Raw genomic sequence first — 20,620 nt, 5'->3', positions numbered from 1 at the left:
CAGGCCTCATTCAGTTCTCTCACATACACACGACACCCACACATACACCCCCATACACACACCCCCCCCATACACACACACACACACACACACACACACACACACACACACACACACACTATATACAGGCCACACACACTTCCACACTCAAGACAATTTTTAAAAAAATGACACCCTTGCCCAGTCCCCCCAACCCCCAAACGACAGAACAGACAGAGACAGTAGCGGAGATCGGTAGGAAACATCTCGTTGACAGCTCAGAGCTTAAAAAAAATTATATACACATATATAAAAAAGACTGCTGCCCTGAGGGGCAGGGGGAGCGCCTTCCTGCAAGGGGGTTAGCCAGGGCAGGAGGACTCAGGAATACCCCCATCTTCTTAAAGGATCTCCTGCAAATGTCCCCATACCCCCAGTTCCAACGCAGTGGTCAAGGCAACCAGTCACACAGGGGAAGGTGGGGGAGGGGAGTGAGCAGGGGACACAGCTTCAGAACTCCCCCTCCCCAATGGAGAAAGTGGGGAGTGAGAGGAGCCACACTCCACCCTTCAAAGCCTCCCCACCCCTGAAAACCCATTCCAACCCCTATGCACCCTCTCTTTCCCCCCAGCCCCATTCCAATGTCCATGCTAGGAGCTGTAAGTGCAGTGAGATCCATGGTCCAGGGTGGGCAACTAGGGGGTGGGGGCTGTGAAAGAGATCCTGGGAGTGGGGTAGAGGAGGAAGGAACGGTAGACATTGGCTCAGTCTGATGGTCATTCCCCTGGAGGCTCCCCCAGGGCTAATATCTCTCTAAGGTTGCAGAGTCCTAGCCTGGGCTCCCCCCACCCTCACCCCCCCATGCATTTTGCTTTAAAAAAAAAATGGGGGTGGGTGGGAGTAGAACTAGAGGGGTGAAAAAAAAAAGGAGTCACAGAGGGGACTCTCCCTTCAACCCCTCCCTAGCCCACAAGAGCCCTCCCCCAGCCCCCCAAAGGCTTTCCTAGGCCTATGGGGGTACAGAGGCAGGCCTGGCCACCCCCAGGGCTCAGTTGGAGTCCGAGTCAGATGAGTCCCCTGAGGAGGATGAGCTGGAGCTACTCCCCTCTGACTCATTGTCCTCGTCTTCATCCTCATCCTCATCTTCATCATCATCCTCTTCATCATCGTCGTTCTGAAAGGGGTAAAGAAAACAGCACAGTGATCTCAGGGGAGGGCAAACCACCTCCGGGGGTGGTGGAAGCCTGCAAGCCATTTTCTTGGCTAGCTGCTGCCTACACAGGGAGGAACAGAACAGCCCAGTAGCCCTAAGATACAAAGTGCCATGTATTAAGACCAAATCATAATATTTTCACCTTTTCTTTTTGTTTCTCGTTTTTTCCCTTTGGGTCTGATTTTTCTTTCACATCACAAATACAGAAATGTTGAAAAGGGTTTGCACCTATTTAAACTACATTGGTTTGTTTATAGTCTTAGGAAGGGAGGAGGTAAGGGAGGGAGGGAGAAAATATTGAAATACAAAGTCTTACAAAAAAAGAATGCTGAAAGATATCTTTACATGTGATTGGAAAAACAAAATGCTCATGAGAAAAAAAAAAAAGGTGCCTTGAAAGAGGCAACCCCCAACTAGCCACATGGGTTCTCACCTCATCCCCATCCTCGCTTTCATCCTCACTGCTAGACTCAGAAGAATCACCCCCCTCATCTGAGGAATCCCCATTTTCATCATCATCATCATCCTCTTCATCATCTTCCTCTTCCTCATCATCATCGTCATCTTCCTCTGATTCCTAGGGGAAAAAGGACACACAGAGATCGTGTTTTCTTCTTTGTGCTCCTTTTCCTTCAAAATCCTTTTACTTTACCCTCTTTTCCACTCACCGACTTGGACTGCATAGTGGGCTTAGATTTAGGGTTTGGGCCCCGAAGCTTGGTCATGCTCTTGCGTTTCTGTAAGGCAAAGGATAGGAAGAGGAACAGAAGTAACAACTCTGAATTTCAAGTTACATTGTTCTGGGAATCTTTGCCTAGACCTTCCCCCTCCCACCAATCCCAGGTTCTCACTCCCAGACTCACATTGGAGATGTATTCTTTGTAAGCAGCACGGTCCTGGGGGGACAGACTCTGGAGGGCGAGAAGGCAGAGAGGTATGATGTAGCAGCAAAGGTGGGATACATTTCTTTTCTACCTCTGTGGAAATCTGGGCGATTCCCCCAGTCTTTATCCCACCCACCTCCCTTCAAAAAGACTTAGATTTAGAGGAAGAGTGTGGGTGAGGCTTTGGTCGGAAGAAACTATTAATATACACCTCCTTCCTTTGACCTATACCAGCAGCTTCTTTTTCCCCTGAGGCTGGGGTTAAGTGACTTGCCCAGGGTCACACAGCTAGGAAGTGTTAAATGTCTGAGATCACATTTGAACTCGGGTCCTCCTGACTTCAGGGCTGGTGCTCTATCCACTGCGCCACCTAGCTGCCCCACCAACAGCTTCTACATGAGGACTGTGCAGCCTGACCCTGACTCTTTTAAAAAGTTTTCATTGTTTAACCTACTTAGCTAGTTGGGTTGTTAGGGTCTAACCACTCGTTCTCCACCTCCTGCTACAGTGGAACAAGCTCTGGTACATAGTTACAAGCAAGCCGGCCCAGTTTCTATGAGAGTGCAGCTTCTTTGGTTCTGTCAGAGTTGTGGCTTTTCTCTTCCCCAGCCCTCATTTCTCTCCCTCTTCTCTTTCCTTCAAGGAAGAGAGACAGGGACAGCGTGCTTGGAGGAGCCCAGAGGCCTTGCAGTGTCCTGCCTTGGACGCTGACTAATTAGTAGGGCTTGACCGTAGCCAAGTCTCATGATCCACATCTGTAGAATGAGTATGCAAGAGCTGGAGCGTGCAAGAGTTGCATCGTCTGCCCCACAGTGCTGCTGTGAGGGTGGCCCTTTGCAAAGCCTAAAGCTCTATTCAATTACCAAATAATTGGCAGCGAAGCTGAATGTGATTAATTACACAGCTGAGCAGCCCCCATACATGTGGCTTTTCTGCAGAGGAAGTCTTCGAATTACACTATTTACTATGTTCTGCCTCCCCTACTGGACTAAGATAACAATGATGATGAGGAAAGCAGTCGGCATTTATGTAGGCTTTTAAGGTCTGCAGGTGTTTATTTACAAATATTCTCATGTGATGCTCACAGCAGCCTGGCAGAGGTGCTATGATGATGCTCATCTTCCAGGGGGACTGGCCCAGAATCACAAGCCGGGAGGCTCTCTAGGAGGGGGAGGGTGTGCTACGGCACCCCTAGCCGCCTCAAGCCCAAATCCTGTGGTGCCCCTTTGCACACGCAGTGCTTCTGGATGAAGGAGCTAAGGCTTAGACAACAGGGAAGGGCGAGCACCAATTGCCAGATAGTGACTCCTCCCCCTGTAAATTGCTGGAACTGAGGTCCAGGGGCATTTGATGGAAACCCATCAGCCCCCAGACTTGGAACCCAGGGAAGACTTTGTGTGATGGACCAGAATTTCCCCCCAGAGGACTCCTTAGGCAGCACTGGGTAGCCAAAGGAACATTAACATCTAATAAGAGGGGACCTGGGGTTCAAATGTCAGTTTTGACAATTACCAGCTGTGAGACTCCATATCAAGGAGTGAGGTAATCCAGAACTCTAGATTTGGAGTCAAGAAGATCTGGGTACAAATCCTGCCTAAGATTTATTTAGCTGTGTGATCCCAGGCAAAGCAGTCAACCTCTCAGTTGCTCAGTTTACTCATCTGTGTGATGGGAGAGTTGGCCCATTTAGGTTCTAAATCTACAATCCAATGAATTTTTTTAGCTTGAGTTTCCTTGCCTGTGAATCAGTGAGAATAATACTTGCACTTACCTATGCTTTATGTGGCTGCTATTATGAAGAGAGCACTCAGAAGTGCTCTGAGAAGATGACTGATTTTGTGGGTTTCCCTCCTCCTCCCAAGCTCTCCTTCCTTTGTACCCCAGCTCTCACCTTGACCCAAAGGTCCAAGTGCACCTTGTATTGCTTTTGTTGCTCTTCTGCTAGTTTCTTATAATGTTCCTTCTGGCCCTGGGAAATCCGCTGCCACCGGCTGCCAATCTCCACCATCCTCTCTTTCAGGGGCAAGTGGTTCAGCTCCCCATTAGACAGCAGTTCCTGGGAAAACTTCTGGTAACCGTTCCTAAGCAGAAGGCAAGAGGCCCTGGTCACGATTCCAGACTCAGGAAGCTTTTGGTTGGAGAAATCTACCTCCCTATCCCCCTATAGCAACTTTTGGAGGTTGAAGCTACTTCATCCCCTTGTCCAGGCCATGACTCACATGGGAGGCTTTTTGGGCTCCCCCTGAAACTTCATCTTCTTGGAGGAATTAGCAGTTGCTGGGGGAGCCCGCATCTCACTCAGCTCTCTCTACAGAAGGAAGGGGAAAAATCTGAATCAGTATACAAACAAATCCCATCCACCTTCCCACCCCAGCTCTCAAAGACACACTGCAGCTCCTGAAGCCCATTCACAGCATGCCAGGACACCGTGCAATTCAACTCTATAAACCTTTATTAAGCATCTACTAGTGCCATGTACAGTGCTAATTCCTGCCCCTCCCCAGTCACTCCCTTAGAAGGGGAAATAAAGCAAGGGCACTATGGGGTCAAACATAAATAACAGAAGTCTGAGAGGATCAAATAATGACTCAATAACCCAGAACTCTCCACCCCAACAACCATCCTGAGTCACCCTGCCCCTATCCCTCCCTTCACACCTCATATCTCTTCTGGTCCTCAGCTGCCTTTTTAATCCACATGAGTTTCTCCTTCTTTTCCATATTGTTCCAAGTTACTTCCATAGCTTTTAGGGCTTTCACCCGGTCATTCTGGCCAAGAAAAAGAGGGTTCTAGGTGGTGCACGTGGAGGGAGGGGGTCTTCACCTGGATCCACAGGCACTCCCAGCCAGGTCTGCTCACTTGGTCTCTAGGAGGAAGACTTCCCGCCCTCTCCCTTGGCAATTCAATCCATCCCACTGGAGTCCACCCGCCTTCTAACCTTGAAACGGGCCAGATAGTCCCCGATGACACTCTGCTGCCAAATCTCCTCGGCTGTCTTGGGGGACTCAGGCAGCTTTCCCCGCTCCTCCCGCTCGGTCCCAGGCTTCCTCTCCGACTGGGCCTTCAGGGCCGCCTCTCTGGCCTTGTATTTGGCCTGGGGAAAGGAGGGTAATATCATCAGGGTCATGGCTACCTCCAGGGCTCCTTCCCCCCCTCGACCATCCTTCTCAGAATCATGCCTCCATGTACAGAGGGAGAGAGATGTCTGTCCCAAGGCAACTCCCATTAAGGTCTTCCCTGGGGGACCGCCTCTGCCTGAGCTGACGTCCAGGCCTCTAAATGGTGCCGTGGAGTGTGCCAGGAGTCAGAAAGGGCCAAGTTCAAATTCTGCCTCGAGACACTAACTCTGTGACTGGGACACAAAGTCATTGGACTTCCATATGCTTGTTTCCTCTGTAAAATGGGGGCACTGGCCTCCCCGGTGGGTAATCTGCAAGCCCCTGACCTCACCTTCTACAGCTGTCCAAGGGGCACACATAACCTGGCCACAGGACTTCCTCTAGGCTCAGTAGTAAGCATAAGGTCCTGAATGATAAGTACTTCACAGAATATCATCTCCTTCGGTCTCCACAACAACCCAGGAAGTGGTGCCCTCATTAGTTCCAGTTTACAGAGGAACAAACTAAGCAGCAGAGGTAAAGGGCTTTGTGCAAGGCCACACAGTGAGTCCACATCTGGGACAGGACTTGAAGTCAGACTTTCCTGACTCTGGGCCTGGCACTCCATCTGCTGCACCAGCAAACTGCCTCTAACAAGATGGCCCAAAAAGCTGCCTTAGAAGGAAGGGCTGCTAGGTTTAAGGTGGTGCTGCTTAATGGATGCAGGTATGCATGGGGGGAGAAGAGCAGCTACATTCCTCTTGGGAGTCTTCAAGAAGCCAGAGGTGCCCTTTTATGGGCTGCCTCCCAGCAGCTCGAAGCTGTTGATTTTACTAACTTCTTTGTTTTCCCCTTTGTAAAATGAAGGGGTTGCACTTGATGGCTTCTAAGGTCCCTAAAAGGGGGGGGAGGTGCTCTATGATCCCCCCAACCTTCTTCTTCTCGGACAGGTCATTCCACATGCGGGCCAGGAGCCGGGTCAGCTCGCTCTCTGACAGCTCAGGCCGCTCCTCCTGCAGCTGGCGTCGCTTTTCCTCAGAGAAGATGAACATGGCAGAGACAGGCCGCTTGGGTTTCTCGGAGCCGCCCTGGCAAAGACAGGGACCTTAGCAGGGACCTGGTAGGGACCTTAGAGGCCATTGGAACAGCAGAGGGCACTGAGTGACTTGTATAGGTTTCCAGCGGCAGGGAGTCTGCATCTGAGGGTGTTTTGGGTTGGAGGGGTGTCTGGTCTCTTAAGCCCAGGGCACCACTCCCCTTGGTCCATCCTTACCTTGCTGCCATCTGGAGAAGGTTTCTTAGAAGCAGGGCTGGTGGCTCGCTTCCTATTGATGCCCAACATCTTCTCCTCTCCCAAGACACGCTGCTGTTCTTCCTCGGGCAGGCTCTGAGGGGGTGGGAAGGGATATGGGTGTTGGGGCTGCTCTTTTGCTCCTCATCTGCCTCTATCTCCTTGACTGAGTCCCTGGAGGGGGAGTCAGGAATCTTTAAGCTTCCACCTAAGCTCTGTCCTTGGTTCATAGGGACAACTGATCCACAGATGTGCCTCAGAAACCATTTCTTCTAATTTTTTTTTACAGATGAGGAAACTGAGGCTCAGGGATTGGAAGTGGTTCCTCCAAGGTCACACAGGGTATTAACATGCCAGAGGAAGGGTCTGAACCCAGGTAGGTCCTCTGACTTGAGAGTAAGGGAGACTAAAACAGCTATAATTAACATTTACATAGCACTTACTACATGCCAGGAGCAGTGTTAAGTATAACAATAATAAATTATAATAAAAGAGTTAACATTTACATAGTGCTAATTATGTGCCAGGCACAGTGCTAAGTGCTATAACAATGATGATGAGGATGATGACATTTATAAAGCACTTACTATGTGCCAAGCACAGTGCTAAGCACTGCAACAATAATAATAGTTAACATTTATAAAGCATTAAGTATGTGCTATATACCTCATAATTATCTCATTTGATCCTCACTACAATCTTGGGAGAAGAGTACTATTAGTATCATCCCTATTTCATAGATGAGAAAACTGAGGCAAAGTTAAAATGACTTGCCCGGGATCACACAGCTAGGTCCAGCACTATATCTACTGTGCCATCTCACTGCTGAATTACTCCTGGCTAATAACAATCCTCCAGCCTGACCCGGTTTGATGGATGTGGTGACAACTCCATTTGACTTGTAAGCCCACAACATTTAAGAGAAAATCACCTTCTCTCCTCCCCCCCCCCCCCCCTGCCCCAGCCAGGTCCCAGGATACTCTGGCTTCTCCATCCCTCCTCTCCCAGGGGCTGCTCACATCCAACACTCACCTCTAGAAAGCGAAGGAGTTCAATCTCATAATCTTTCTTTTTCTGGGGAAGCAGGGAGGAGAGTTAGTCACGGAGGCCTACTTTTTTACTCGTTTTGGGGGGAGGTGGGAAGGTGACTGGGCAAACCTGGCATTAGGTCAAGGAAGGCTTGTCTCCTCTAAGAATGACTTACCCTTTCTAAACTTCCTCCCAGTGCCTATAAACATCACTCCTATTGGGGGGGAATGGGGGTGGTCTTGAGGGAGGTTTGATGGAAAGGAGTAGTCATGGTGCAGGACTGCATAGTAAACCTTGCCTAACATAGCTCCTGACCATTAAGGAACCTCAAAATCCTGTTCTGAAGCAAAATGGTGGGAAAGGAGACAACCTCTGGATTCTGTTGCAGGTGAGAAGTTTGCGGAAGGAGAAGGGAGTGGGATTTCACTTCCATGCTAGCAGTTCTCCAAGTGTGGTCCAGATATCCCCAGACACTTTCAAGGTTTCTACCTATTTTATATTCAAAACTACTTTCACAACAATACTGCTTTAATTTCTAATACAATAAATATCAGTAGATGTAACCTACATCTTTAAGGACTCCTCCAAAATTTTTAAAGAATATAAAAAAAGAAATCTGAGACCAAAAGTTTAAGAATTAATGCACCAGACTGACAATAATTAAAAATTTTATGTCACAGACTACTTTGTAATCTGATGAAGCCAACAGATTCGTCCTCAGAAGAGTGTTTTTAAGTAATCCAAACAAATGATAAATTTCAACTACAGATTAATAGGGAAAAAAGATGAGATTTTTTCTCTCATGAAAATTCATGCTTCCCCAACCCCTACAGAGGAGTCTTTAGACCTAGTTAAGAATCACTGAATTAAGCCATCTATCTCTTGAAGAAAAGAATGGGGAGAGGTAGAAACCGTTGGACGTCAGCAGGATCAGGGATGTGGTAGCGGATCTCTATCCTCTTCCCTCCCTCTGCCCACCCCCCTTTCCTCCCCAAACCTAAACTCACCTGGTCACACTTCTTGTGGTAGGCATCTTTCTCCTTCTGGGAAAGGAGCTTCCACTGCTGGCTACAAAGGACCATTCTTTCTGTGCTTGGTACGTCCTTCATGTTGGCCATCAGCTCAGCACAATAGAGGGAGTAACTATTTCTAGGAAGAGTGTAAGTGTGGGGGTCATTAACCAAAAAGTATCTACTGTTTAGAGTTGGGGGGAGGGGGAAGTCACCCTAGTGGAGGCCACGTGGGAGTTACCAACCACCCCCAACTCCCTGCTCTTCCCCTCCCTTTCCCTGTTCTGGGAGCATCTCTTACGGAGGTGGCTTGGTTGGTCGCCCGTCAAACTTGTCCTTAAGCTGACGCTCTGCCTTTGTAAGGGTGGACTTGGTGATGCCTTCCTCGCTGATGTTGAGCTCGGGGTGCTTCTGGATGTAGTCCCTCATGATCTCCTGCAGAGTCAGGGGTAGGGTGGAGGGAGGGGCGAATGGGGGCAAGGGGTTAGCAGGGATAGGTTGTGGGAGGCCAGCCACTTCTGGGCAGAAAGGGGAAGAAGAAAAGCTGGGAGGATGGGAGCAGCCAGCTCTCTGGCCATACCCTTACCCCCTGGCAAAAGGGGGTGGGGGTGGGTTGGTTTAAAAGCGCCCTGCCCTGCTCTAGCCTGAGCCTTTAAGAGGGGACAAGGGTGGGATGAGGGAGAGGAAAGGGGGCCATGATGGCCCCTCCCTCTATCTTGGGCCAGGGATTTTACGCCTCCCTTCGCTCAGCCTGGAAGTAACTTCCCAAAAACAGAGCGAGGTGGCCATGGAGTAGAGTGGGTGAGGGTAGAGGGGGTGAGGGGGCCCTCTGGGGGTCCCCTGCCCCGCCCCAAGTCATGAAGAGCTGGGGTGAGGGGCTGGGGGGCCCAGTGGTGGAATGCAGCGGAAGCCTGACCTCATACTCCTTCCGCTGCTCCAGGGCCTTATGAATCCATTTCAGCCTCTTTTTGTCCGAGAGCTGAGACCACTGCTTCCCCAGGGAGTCCTTCACCTCCTTCGTAGTGGCCTGGAAACCAAAAGCCGTCAGACACACACAGGCAGCCCGGGCAGGGGGAGGGGGGCAGAGAGACCCCCTCCCCCAAGGAGTGGGGACAGGAAGCCACGGGAGGACACATCAGCGTCCTCCACGGGCTGGAAGGGAAGGGATGGAGAAGAGGGTCCGAGGAAGGCCCCCCCTCTCTCCCTCTCTCAGGGTAACAAGCGTGCGCAGACACTCTCACACACGCACACTGTCCAGCCCCCGGCCTTGTCCATGCAATCCACCCCCCTACCCATGGGCTCTCCTTTCCTGCTCCCCACCGCCGTGCATGGCCCCTCCTGGCGCAGCTCCGACCCTCCCTACTCTTGACCCTCCCAAACCCCAGCCCACTCACATCAGGGCGAACTTTCAGATACACCTTCTTTTCGTGAGTGTACCACAGCTGCTGGGGAGTTTTAGGTTTCTCAGGCACATCCGACTTCTTGGCATTCTGGATTAGGTCAGGGTGATCCTCCCTAGCCAAAGGGTACCAGTAAGTATGTGCTGAGAGAGAGACTCCAACCCCACTACTCTGATCCCCCCCATCCCTACCAGGACCACCAAGGCCCAGGACTGATTTGGCGGTAGGCTCTGGCCACCCCCAAGCCTCCCCATCAGGGTCTGCATCAGAGCCCAATCTTCCACAAAGCAAACGCACTGTCCTAGGTTGTGTGGCTTCTCCTGAGACCAGTAAGCCCCTTCTCCAAACCCTTACCTGAATCGAGCCAGGTTTCGTTCAAACTCCTGCTTCTCTCTCTGGAAGTCTTGAATGTACTTCATCTGGGGAAGGGGAGGAGGAGTTACCCAGCAGGCAAAGTCTGCCTTTTCTCACACCACAGCAAGTCCCAGAAATTGGTCCCATAGGAGATGGATGAAAGCTAGGAGACCGAGTTAGGGATGGCAGGCAGTTTGGCTAGTCTGAGAGGGATGGTTGATCTGCCTGCCTTTAACAGCAAGGGCAGAGGTAGAAGAGGTACTCAAGGAGTACCAGGGCAGAACAGTCAAGTCACCCTCAGTTATCATGTCAACTTTTCCATCCCCCCCTTGCATCTGAGCACTGGCTCCAAATCTCAGCACCTGTGTGACTTTGGGGAAGCAATTAACCTGTTTCCCCAGCTGTACAATGAACAGTTCAGATAAGACAGCCTCTTAAGGTATTTTCAGGCTCTAGGACAATAATCCTATCATCTTTTTCCATCGCCCACTTTTTACTTGCTTCACTGTCAGATTTCCTGGTGGGGCTGATGGGAAAGTTTCAGGCACTAGGACAGTGAAAAAAGAACATTGAATCTGAATATCCTGCAATGTTTCTTGATTGTAGTTTATCTGGGGCACTGTGACATTGGCCAAATGACATTTTTTTTGCAGCCTCAACTACCAATTTCCACAAGACCACTAAAAGCCTCAGATGAGAGAGTTTAAAAGGATCTTGTAAACTTCACTTCACAGCACTGAGCTGTTCCTGAAAAGATGGCTGAAAAAAGGGTATTTTAAATCCATAAGGGTAAAAATTTTCCATTATGCACTGTTAATATACAATAATTGAGCAAACTTATTTTTTGGCCTTCAGAATCACACATTGGGGTGCTTCTATTCTTTCTCCAATTTACCTTTCTAATGTTGTTAAGTCTATATATATAGTATTGCAATTCCAGCTTACTTCCTTTTTTAATATTTCCCCTTCCTGTATCCATATCCTTATTCATAATCATGTTTCTTCCTACAGTTTTCTCATTCCTCTCTCACATCATAAGATTTAGGACTGGTGAGATCATGTAGTCCAAATGCTATCTTATAAGATTTAAGAAATGTGTTCAAGGCCACAAAGAGAGCAAGAAGCAAATTCAGGATTTGCTTATGCTCCATCTCACATTGGTTTCTTTAAACTTTCTTCCCTTTCTAAATTATGTCTTTATAATCCCATTTCTTTTAAAATTAATCCTTAATTTTTCCTCTTACTGAATAATTCTAACATTTCTATCCCTTTTTTTCCACTTGTATCAAACCTTCCATTTTATTCTTCCCACTATCTTTTTTCCTCCTTTTAGTCTGGGCTGCTTCCTAAATTCCCTCCCTTTTCTGTGTTTCCATCTTTTCTCCAGAATTATTTTAATTCCTATCCCTTAGTGAACATAGAATGACTACACTAGAAATTCATATGAGGTAGAGCCCTCATTTCATAGGCAAATAAAACTGAAGCAGCCTAAGAGAATTACTGATATAAACCAAGCTTGTGCAAAAACCCAAATGACCCAACTCCCAAATCTATGGTTCCTTCCATGAGACCACACTACTTCCTGACATTGTCTGCCTGTCTCTCTGCCCCTCCCTATGTATACATGTGCAATAATGCATATACACAAGCATATATGCATAAGCACACACATATTCTTTTGGCCAAACCATAACAGGAAGCAATGACAGGCTTCCCATTTGACTTTGAAATACATTTACAACTATTTTGGGATTACAAATTAAGTTCCTCATAGTTTGGCTCTTCCCTATAATTAACTTGTCCTTATTTCCTATTCTCTTCCTGCAGCTATTTTTCTTTGTCCGGGTCTCTTCTCTTTTCCCTTTTCCTCTTTGATTCCCACTTCTGTTTCCTTCTTCTACCTCTGTCCTATCTGTCCTAAATTCTAGCCATTTGTGCCCACCTCCTCCTTCCCCTCTCCCAATCTCTTCCTTAATCTCTACCCTTGACCATAGGGTTATATTTTGTGTTTTTTCTACCTATCTTTATAGATGATTGGTGGAAGTCTCTATAATAAAAGTTGTCGATCAACGTCCCCATTTCTCTCTGTGTGGCTTGGTCAGTCCCAGCTCACATTCAGCTTCCTGCCCACTAGTCTTCCTGAAACTTCCATCTTAATCCATGAGTGGGTGCCCCTCCTCCAGCGCACTATCAGTCTATCTTTAAGAGAACATGCCTTTATCCATGTCTATGTCAACAAGAGATCATGTCTGACTGTAACATGGATTCTTTCTGACACAGTGTATGTCAAAGCCAAAGGCTGCCACATGTGGAGATGTACGTATGTGGGGGATCATGTGTACAAAAATAAGTGTTTCTGGATGAAATGTATGTCTGTCTAGACATGCACATACCTGTGCCATGCCTTCCTTAGGGAACATGTGGCCTTGTGTATGACATAGTGAATCTGTGTGACATATGGAGCTGGTGAGGGAATGGGTATACCTAGTCCCAGTCCTAAGCATCTATCCAGTGTGTGTGTGTGTGTGTGTGTGTGTGTGTGTGTGTGTGTGTGTGTGTGAGCCCAGTGTAACATAGGCCAAGCAGAACCAAGCCTCCCTCCTCCCACCTTCTTCTTCTCAGGAAGCTCCTTATACTTCTTAGATAAGATCTTCGTCAGATCCAGGTTGCTCATTTCTGGGTGAAGTTTTGCATACTTAGCCCGCTTCTCCATAAAAAATCGGAAATAAGGGGTCAGAGGCTTCTTGGGAAAGTCCGGATGTTTCTGGAAGGAGAGAGGTCAAAGTGATAGCCAGGCTTAGCATTCTCCTCCCTTTACCCCATACTCATTTTCCCTCTGTCCTCATCAAGTCTCAAAGAGACCCACCTTGAGTTTTTTGCCTTTGTAGGGATTCTTGACATGCTCCTGTGCATCTAGAATAAGTTCTGTCAGTGTTCGGAATTTCCTTACCTTGAGGAGGACAAAAAATGATATTGGGGATGTCAGAGGCTGAGATTACTGCTCAGCCAGACCTCATTTTCTTAGATAATAACCATGTTACCAGGGTAAAAAGCAAAGCCCCAAGCTAGGTAACAGACACATATATCAGCAAGAAAGAGTTGGGGAGGGGCGTGTGTGCATGGAAAAGATGGCCACATCTATAGAGACAGATCTCTATGCAGTTACTAGGGTAAAGACAAGTTTTGCAAAGACAACCACACGCACACTAATAGGTATATAAGAACACCCACATGGAACAAATTATGGTAGCCTGTCTTGGGAGACTAGAGCAAATATGGGTTCAAAAGAGATGGTTACCTCATTGGAGATCTCAACCCATTTAAGTTTGCACATATCCCCAGAAAAATCCTTAAAGGCAACTTTTTCCCAGTCCATGTGGGATTCTGTGGTTTTGAACTTGGAGCTGTCATTAGAAGGCAGATTGTTCTTCATGCATTCCAACAAGGTCAGCATATCTTCCTGGGACCAGCGGTCTGTTGGGAAGGGAGGCAAGTGGATGTCATTATCATAAAAGGTTTCCAACCCAGTAGAATATAAGCTCTCTGAGATCAGAAGCCATTTCAGTTTTGTCTTTGTATTCTTGTTGCTTTACTGGATATACTTGGCATATGGTAGGTGTTTTCATAAATATTTCTTTGCTGGATTGCATTGACCTCCAAACTCCTTTAGGATCCAACTTGTCTCCATCAGGAATTCAAGGCAGAAAATTTATCATACCACATAAAAGAGGAGAACTGAGGCTACCTCCAATTTATCATCCTTAGGAACCCTTTAATTCCTGTCACCTACCACCTCAGAGATGGGAAGGTAGCATCCAACTGACCAAGGACCTGACTGAAACAGCCATAATAACACCTGTTTCCTTTAGTGCATCAGCAGTGTTCTGATATGATTATAGATTGGAAAGGGACTTTAGATATAACCTTTTCCAGTCCTCTTATTTTATGGATGAACAAACTCAGAGATGAAGTGAATTGTCTATGGTCACATAGTAACAAGTAGCAGAACTGAAATTTGAACTCAGTCTTGTTGCCTTTACTTGGAAATTAATCCTAGATGCTTTTCCTCTAATAGTCAATATCAAAAAAGATACTGAAACCATATGGAAAAGAACAGAACATCAGATTAATGGACAGAACTTTAGTTTAGACTAAGTAGGAGCAGCAACAAAAGGAGGCAAGCTTATGATGTGGAGTCCTTTTGAGGAGGAGGAAAGAAGAAATGGAGGGAAAAAAAGAATATTTTCTACCATATTGTTCAAATAGAAAAGGGAGGAGCAAAAGCTTGCAGGAACATAGAGGATGCCCTTCCCAATGGGGCCGGATGTAAGGCCCACTGCACAGCCCACGAAGTTCAGCTGGCTTCTCTGAGGGGAGGAAGCGGGGGAGGCAATGCATGGTAACAGCTGCCAAGTTGTAGCTGAGGCTTTACACCCTGGCTGTGGATGTGGGACAGACTCTGAGAAACTCACACAGATGTTTATCACTTAAAACCAGAGGGTAAAAGAAGGGACATCTTTAATGTCCCATATCCCAGAAGAAAGGAGAATTTCTATAGAGGTAAGAAAAACAAAATTGAAATTGGTCTAAAGCGGAAAAAGAGAAGAACTACCCCTTGGTTGGACAGGGAGGTAGACTGACAGAAATCTGAAAAAGCAATAGTCCCAAGCAGAAAGGGCCAGTATGGGGGGAGGGAGGTGCCTTGGAAAAGAATTGGCTCAGTTCTCTTAAGAAACCAAAGATGGGGATTTGAAACAGCTGTTCCAAACAAATCCAAGTCCAGATCCAAAGCAGGCATCTGGGTTTCGTTTTCTGCATTGTATTTGTATCTGTTTAGGGATGGTGAGGAAGAAGGGAGTTGTTAAGCAGCTGTCCCAGGGACCCAATTCAAAGTGGTTTATTCATTTTCATTTTTATCCATTAAGTAACCTGCAACAGACAGAGGTCCTTTCTAGCACAGGTCACAGAGAACCATAATCCTCTCAGGCAATGCCAGATGATCCAATCTCTATCCTCTTCTCCCCTACCTCCTTCCCCCTGACCAAGCTGGATTTTTTTTAGTATTGCAAGAGTGAAAAGTGAGTTTCAACTCTGTAGTTGAATACAGATTAAGGAGTAAAGTAACCATAATGAAGCCACCCCCAGAAAATGATATTAATAAAATGGAAGCTTTGTTCATCTCCCCCTGCCTCAAAAACCCCAAACCCCAAGCTTCTTCTACATACCCTTGCTCCTCCAAAATCAAAGTGAGATGTAAATTCTTTAAGGTCTCACATTAAATGAATTTTACATCTACCTCCATGGTGGGATGGAGCGCAAGAGAAATGAGGGATTTTGTTTTCTGAATGTTAAATACTTAAGCAAATTCTTATTTCCAAAGATCAGGATGGGAAAAGGGATTATTTTTTTATATGAGGAGAGCAGGGGACATTTCCTGAAAATGGAGGACAAATAACTTAGATCTGCCCAGTCTTTGTAGAAGCAGAAAGAAGCAGCACTTTAAGGGTGTTTAGAGATTTGTAATGTATTAATCATTTATTGGGCACCTGCTGTGTGCAGATCATTTTGAGGGATACAAAAATAAACGAAACTGGTTGTTTGCCCTCAAGGAGCTTCCAGAGTCTTATTCTTCGGGCTTTATGGGAGCTCCTTCAAGGTCCCCATCCCCAAAAGAATGATTTGCTCAAAGTACAAGTAGCAGGTAGTTCTGAAAGCAAAGCACAGAATATGTTGGAAGAAGTGAAGAGAATGTCATATCTCTAGGCTTACAGACTTCTCATCTTAAATGAGACTAAATGGTGTTGGGGAGGACTGAGGCTAGGGAAGGGAAAGCTTTAGACCCCCACAGAAAGGAGGCTTTTTAAGCACTGGGTGGGGGTGAGGATAAGAGTTCTCCCACCTTGGCCTTTGGGTACGGCCATCTCCAGGTCGGTGGGGCAGTCAGCTTCTCCGTTCATTGTCCAGCTGTCCAGCTTCCACTTCTGTCCTGTTGAGCCAGCCCGGGAGTGAAAGGCGTTTCACCCTGGAGAGAGCAGACCCATTCCCCAATTCAGCCAGGTTGGGAGCAGCAGGAGGTTCCCCTTCAACTTCTCCCCCTAAAAGAAAGGGGGCAGTCTTCACACTTCCCACCCACTCTCTGGACTGGCAGAGATTTCCCCCCCCTTCTGTCACCCCTCCCTACTCTTCCCCCCCTCCCCTTTCTCTCCCTGCAGCGGGGCTCAGCCTAAGGGAGGTGGGCAGGCTTGCAGGAGTACTCCCAGGCCCCCACGTGTGTGGTTGCTCAGGACTCCAGGGTGCAGCGAGCTCCACCCCAAAGAAAAAAACAAAACTCTCTCCACGCGCAGGGGGAGGGGGGTGGCCAGAGGGGAGGAGGGGAGGGGGGGAGGAGAAGGGCGGGTAAAGGGCGCGCGCCGCCGCGGGAACAAGGGCGCGCGCGCGCCAGTCTCCTCCTCCTCCGCCCCCCCCCCTCCATTCCCTGCTCCCCCCGCCTCCGCAGCCCGGCGGGGACCCGGACGCTGCGCAGGCACCGCCAGCCCCGGAGCGCCGCGGCCGCACCGCCCCCGGGGACCCGGATCCGGATTCCTACCGCCCTCCCCCCCTTCCCCGAGCCTCCAGCCCGGGCCAGTCCGCCCCGGGCCGAGCAGCTGGAGCTCCCCCTGCCCCCAGCCCCGGGGGACCCCGCCGCCCCCCGATCCGGAGCCGGGCTCAGCAGCAGCCGCGGCCCCAGCGGCCGGAGTCAGCACCTCCTCGTCCCCCGGGCCCCGCGGCCCAGTCCGGGCGGCGCCCCCGCCCCGGCCCCGGCCCCCGGGGAGCCGAGCCAAGGCCGAGAGGGAGGGAGGCAGCCAGGCGGGGAGGCGGGCGGGCGGGCAGGCGGGGGCGTACAGGACTCGCCGTCCCCGCCGCCCCCTCCGGCGATCCGGGAGAACTGCGGCTCCCGCCCCGGGAGGAACGCGGGCTCCCCCGCCCCGCGGCCAGGCTCGGCCTGGGCCTCCCCGCGCCTGGCTGCCCCGCGCGTCCTCCTCCGTCTGCCCCGCGTTCTCTCCCCCCCAGCCTCCTCCTCCTCCAGCTTCCCCCGGGGCAGGATTTCTCCCGGGGGCTCGGGCCCCCTCGCGCGGCCTCCGTCCTCGTCCTCTTGCTCCAGCTTCCTCGGCCCCAGCCCACGTTCTCCGGCCCTTTCTCCCCTTCCGCGCTCTCGGGGTGTCGTCTCCCTCGAGCTCGGCCCTCGGTCCCCTCCCTCCACGTTGCTCGATCGCCTTCCCCCGGCGCAAAGCTCTCGCTCTTCTTTCCCAGCCCCGGCCCTGATTACCGGGCGCAGCTCCGCGTCCGGACGCCCCGCTCCCGCGGCTCCCTCCTCCCCCGCTCTGCCGGGCACAGCCGCAGCTCCCTCCCGCGGCAGCTCCTCCTCCTCCTCCGAGCGCGGCTGGGGCGGCGGCTGCTGAGGCGGCGGCTGCTGCTGCTGCTGCTGCTGGGGCGGCGGCGGCGGCTGTGGCTGCGGCGGCGGCGGCGGCTGCTGCTGCTGCTCCTCGCGGCGAAAAGCACAAAGCACAGCGCCCTCCGCCTGCAGGCAGCCCGCCCGCCCGCCGGCCGGCCCCGGGTTCTGCTAGCACACCCCCCGTCGCCGCTGCAGCCTCCGCCGCCGAAGCGGGAAGGAGGAGGGAGAAGGGAGGAGGAGGAGCGGGGAGGGGGGGCGGGAGAAGCGGGGCAGCGAGCGCGTCCTTCCCCGTAGAGCGCACACCGACCCCCGGGGAGCGAGCGCCCGCCCGCCCCGAAGGCTCCTCTCCCTCCCACAGCCCAGCCCGGGCGGGCTCCACGGGGGGCAGCTGGGAGGAGGGGCGGGGAGCTGGGGGGGACCCGGGCGGCCGAGGCGGAGGGAAGGAAGGGGGGGGAGATGGCGGCAGCAGCGGTAGCTGGTGGCGGCTAGGGGGGGGCCGAGGGAAAGAGACACGCAGCCGCCCGGATGGCGGCTGAGATCGGGGCCGGGGAGAAGGAGTGAACTGGCGGCGAGAGCGACCTCCCCAGACCCGTAGGAGAACTAGCAGCCTCGGCCAAAGCTGGAGGGCGCAAGGCCCGTGCTCTGGAGAGGGGACACCGTGGGTCCTCTAGACCTTGAGAAAGGAGCAAAGGAATCCCCTCCATAATCTTGTATCTTCTTTCTGTGGAGCTCAGCACAGAAACTGATATTCTTTCTCTCCCCTCCGGGGAATAATCTCTCCCTCCGCTGGCTAGCTCTTCACTATCACTACCTTCACCCCCAAATCCGCGCTGCGGGGCCGGGGGACAGGCTGGCTGCAGAGCAGCGGCTACCGCATCTCCCCTTTCTCGCTGGGCTTCGTTCTCCATCTCCCCAAAACACAGAAAATCTTGCTTAAAAAATTGTAGCAAATTTTGTCCCCCCCCAAATAAAATTTTCATTTTTCTCTACACCCCGGAAACGCCGCGGGAATCGGGTGAAGTGGCGCCTCCAAGGAGCAGGCTAAATCCAGCTTGGCGTGGCTCGCTCGGGCCTTCCCCGAGCGCATGGAGGTCCGCCTCCCGCAGCTCCTCTCGGCTCCCCCATTACCCTAAAATACGGCGACGCAGGGGCTTCCTTACCCGGCTCGGTGTGTCTAGGTGTGGGTGCGCGGGCCGGGGGGAATCCGGGGAGCGCTAGCTGGGCGAGGGAGCGGGTCGTAGAGCCGATCCGCAGCTCCCACTGCAGCCGACGCCAGGGGAGCGAGTCGCCAGACAAAGCCCGCGATGGCGAAGCGGAGGGACGGCTAATGGCGAGCCACACGCGCGGCGCTCCGCCCGCCCCGCTCCGTCCGCCCGCCCCGGCGCAGCGCAGCAGCGCTCCGAGCGCTCGCCCTGTCAGTGCCCCAGCCCCGCCGCCGCCGCCTCCCAGGCCTTCCCCGGCCTCTCCTTTCCCCCTCCTCTTCGGCCGAGCTCCCTCAATCTCCCCCCACCGACCCCTCCCCTCCCGCTGGGGGGTTGGAAAAAGAAAAAAAACACACTTTTCCCCCATCTTTTTGGCTTTTCCCCTTCCTTCTTGCACTCACCTGCGGAACCGCCGGGAGGGCCGGGGGTGGGGGGCGAGTGGGGCTGGTGCCGGGGAGCGTTGGTTGAAAGCTAGCCAAGCTCTGCAGCGCCCGACCCGGGCGTGGACTCCGCCGCCAGTCCCCGCAGAGAAATCGTCCTCCTACCCCCGCCTCCATCGCTCTGCTTTTTTCTTCCAATCAGCCGGGCGCTTGGCGGCTCCTCCATCCTCCAGCCAAGCTCCACAGCCCTACAGCGGACTCCACTCCTCCATCTGCTCTCTCCGGCTCCTCTCTTCCCTACCCTGGGCTGGAGAAGAAGGGAGGGGGTGGGGGGAAGAGAGAGAGAGAGACGGAGGTGGATTTATTAGGGAACCTGCTTCTCTTTTCCCTTCACAACACCCCTCCCTCTCTTCTTTTCTCTTCTCTCCCTCTTGCTTCTTTTCAACTCTCCCTTCTCGCGACTGGGGTGGTGTGTGTCTCTGTGTCTGTGTGCGCGGTTTTTTTTTTTTTTTTTTTTTTTTTTTTTTTTATTGCTCTTTGCTTTTGCAACACTGAAGCCAAAAGAAGAGGAGGAGTAAGAGAAAGGGGGGGGGGGGTATGATATGTCAAATCCCTCTTCTTATTTTCCAGAAAAACAAAAAAAGCCCCCCCCCCCGTTCTATCTCTGTTCCTTTAAGGCCTTCTCGGTTTGTTTGTTTGTTTTTTTTTTTTTTTTGACCCTTCGGAGAATTTGTAATACGCGTGATTTTCTCCAAAAGTTCTCCCCTAGGGTGGGCGATGATGCTAAAGAGGGAGGCTTGACACCAACCGGCGAGAAAACTCCCTCTACCTCCCACTCTTAAACGGGGGGGGGGGGGGGGGGGAGCCCAAACTCGAGGGAGAAGGGAGAGCTAGGAGCAAGGCGGAGCTCCGGGAAAAGGGCTTGGGGGAGAGGGTGGAGACGGGGAGTTGGATCTGCCTTCTCTCCTCATCTCAGTCTGTCTCCTTTTCGCCCCAGCGAAATCCCCCTTTAATTTTTTTTCTCCCCTTTAATCTAATTTCTTCCAACTCCACCTTTGTTGTTATGGGCGTCACGGCCCGGCTAGCCAATCCCCACCACGAGATCAGTTTGCTTGTCAAAAAGGCTTGGGTCATCCCAGAGAAAACGGGCGACTGGAGCAGTCTCTCCCCTTACCCCCCAGCGACCACCACCGCCCAGCGATGGGAGGCGCAGGAGGGACCCCGGCAGCCCCAGCCTCCGCCTGCAGAGGCTGCTCGGGATCCCCCTCGACTCCTCTGCGGCCTCCTTCCTGTTAGGCCTGCGTCAGGGGCGGGGAGGGAAGGAGGAGGCATTTCTCAGCTTTTACTG

At 51.3% G+C, this 20,620-nt stretch overlaps 1 protein-coding gene across 6 annotated transcripts; it reads right to left on the bottom strand.

Annotated features, from left to right (window-relative positions):
* Window positions 1-231: 231 nt before the first annotated feature.
* On the bottom strand, window positions 232-20,551 carry UBTF (upstream binding transcription factor). 6 transcript variants are annotated; one of them, XM_074261129.1, is made up of 22 exons: window positions 20,326-20,551; window positions 19,294-19,579; window positions 16,158-16,280; window positions 13,557-13,732; window positions 13,125-13,208; window positions 12,867-13,022; window positions 10,259-10,323; window positions 9,899-10,019; window positions 9,421-9,531; window positions 8,806-8,939; window positions 8,502-8,643; window positions 7,498-7,539; window positions 6,448-6,561; window positions 6,107-6,262; window positions 5,015-5,170; window positions 4,734-4,844; window positions 4,296-4,384; window positions 3,968-4,157; window positions 2,056-2,103; window positions 1,861-1,929; window positions 1,626-1,769; window positions 232-1,153 (listed from the first exon to the last, which is right to left on the bottom strand). In XM_074261129.1, exons 3-22 carry the CDS (start codon window positions 16,213-16,215, stop codon window positions 1,028-1,030), a joined length of 2,292 nt encoding a protein of 763 aa, XP_074117230.1. In that variant the 5' UTR covers window positions 16,216-16,280; window positions 19,294-19,579; window positions 20,326-20,551; the 3' UTR covers window positions 232-1,027. The 6 variants fall into 6 exon arrangements, with proteins under 6 accessions (XP_074117230.1, XP_074117228.1, XP_074117232.1 ...); XM_074261127.1 differs by lacking the exons at window positions 19,294-19,579; window positions 20,326-20,551 and adding an exon at window positions 18,851-19,065; XM_074261131.1 differs by lacking the exons at window positions 19,294-19,579; window positions 20,326-20,551 and adding an exon at window positions 18,851-19,052 and having other exon boundaries at window positions 16,158-16,353.
* Window positions 20,552-20,620: the final 69 nt, after the last annotated feature.

This window comes from Sminthopsis crassicaudata, chromosome 4, assembly GCF_048593235.1.
Source record: "Sminthopsis crassicaudata isolate SCR6 chromosome 4, ASM4859323v1, whole genome shotgun sequence".
Classification (NCBI taxonomy): domain Eukaryota; kingdom Metazoa; phylum Chordata; class Mammalia; order Dasyuromorphia; family Dasyuridae; genus Sminthopsis; species Sminthopsis crassicaudata.
The sequence above is the reverse complement of the archived record's forward strand: the minus strand, read 5'-3'. Positions and strand labels throughout refer to the sequence as shown.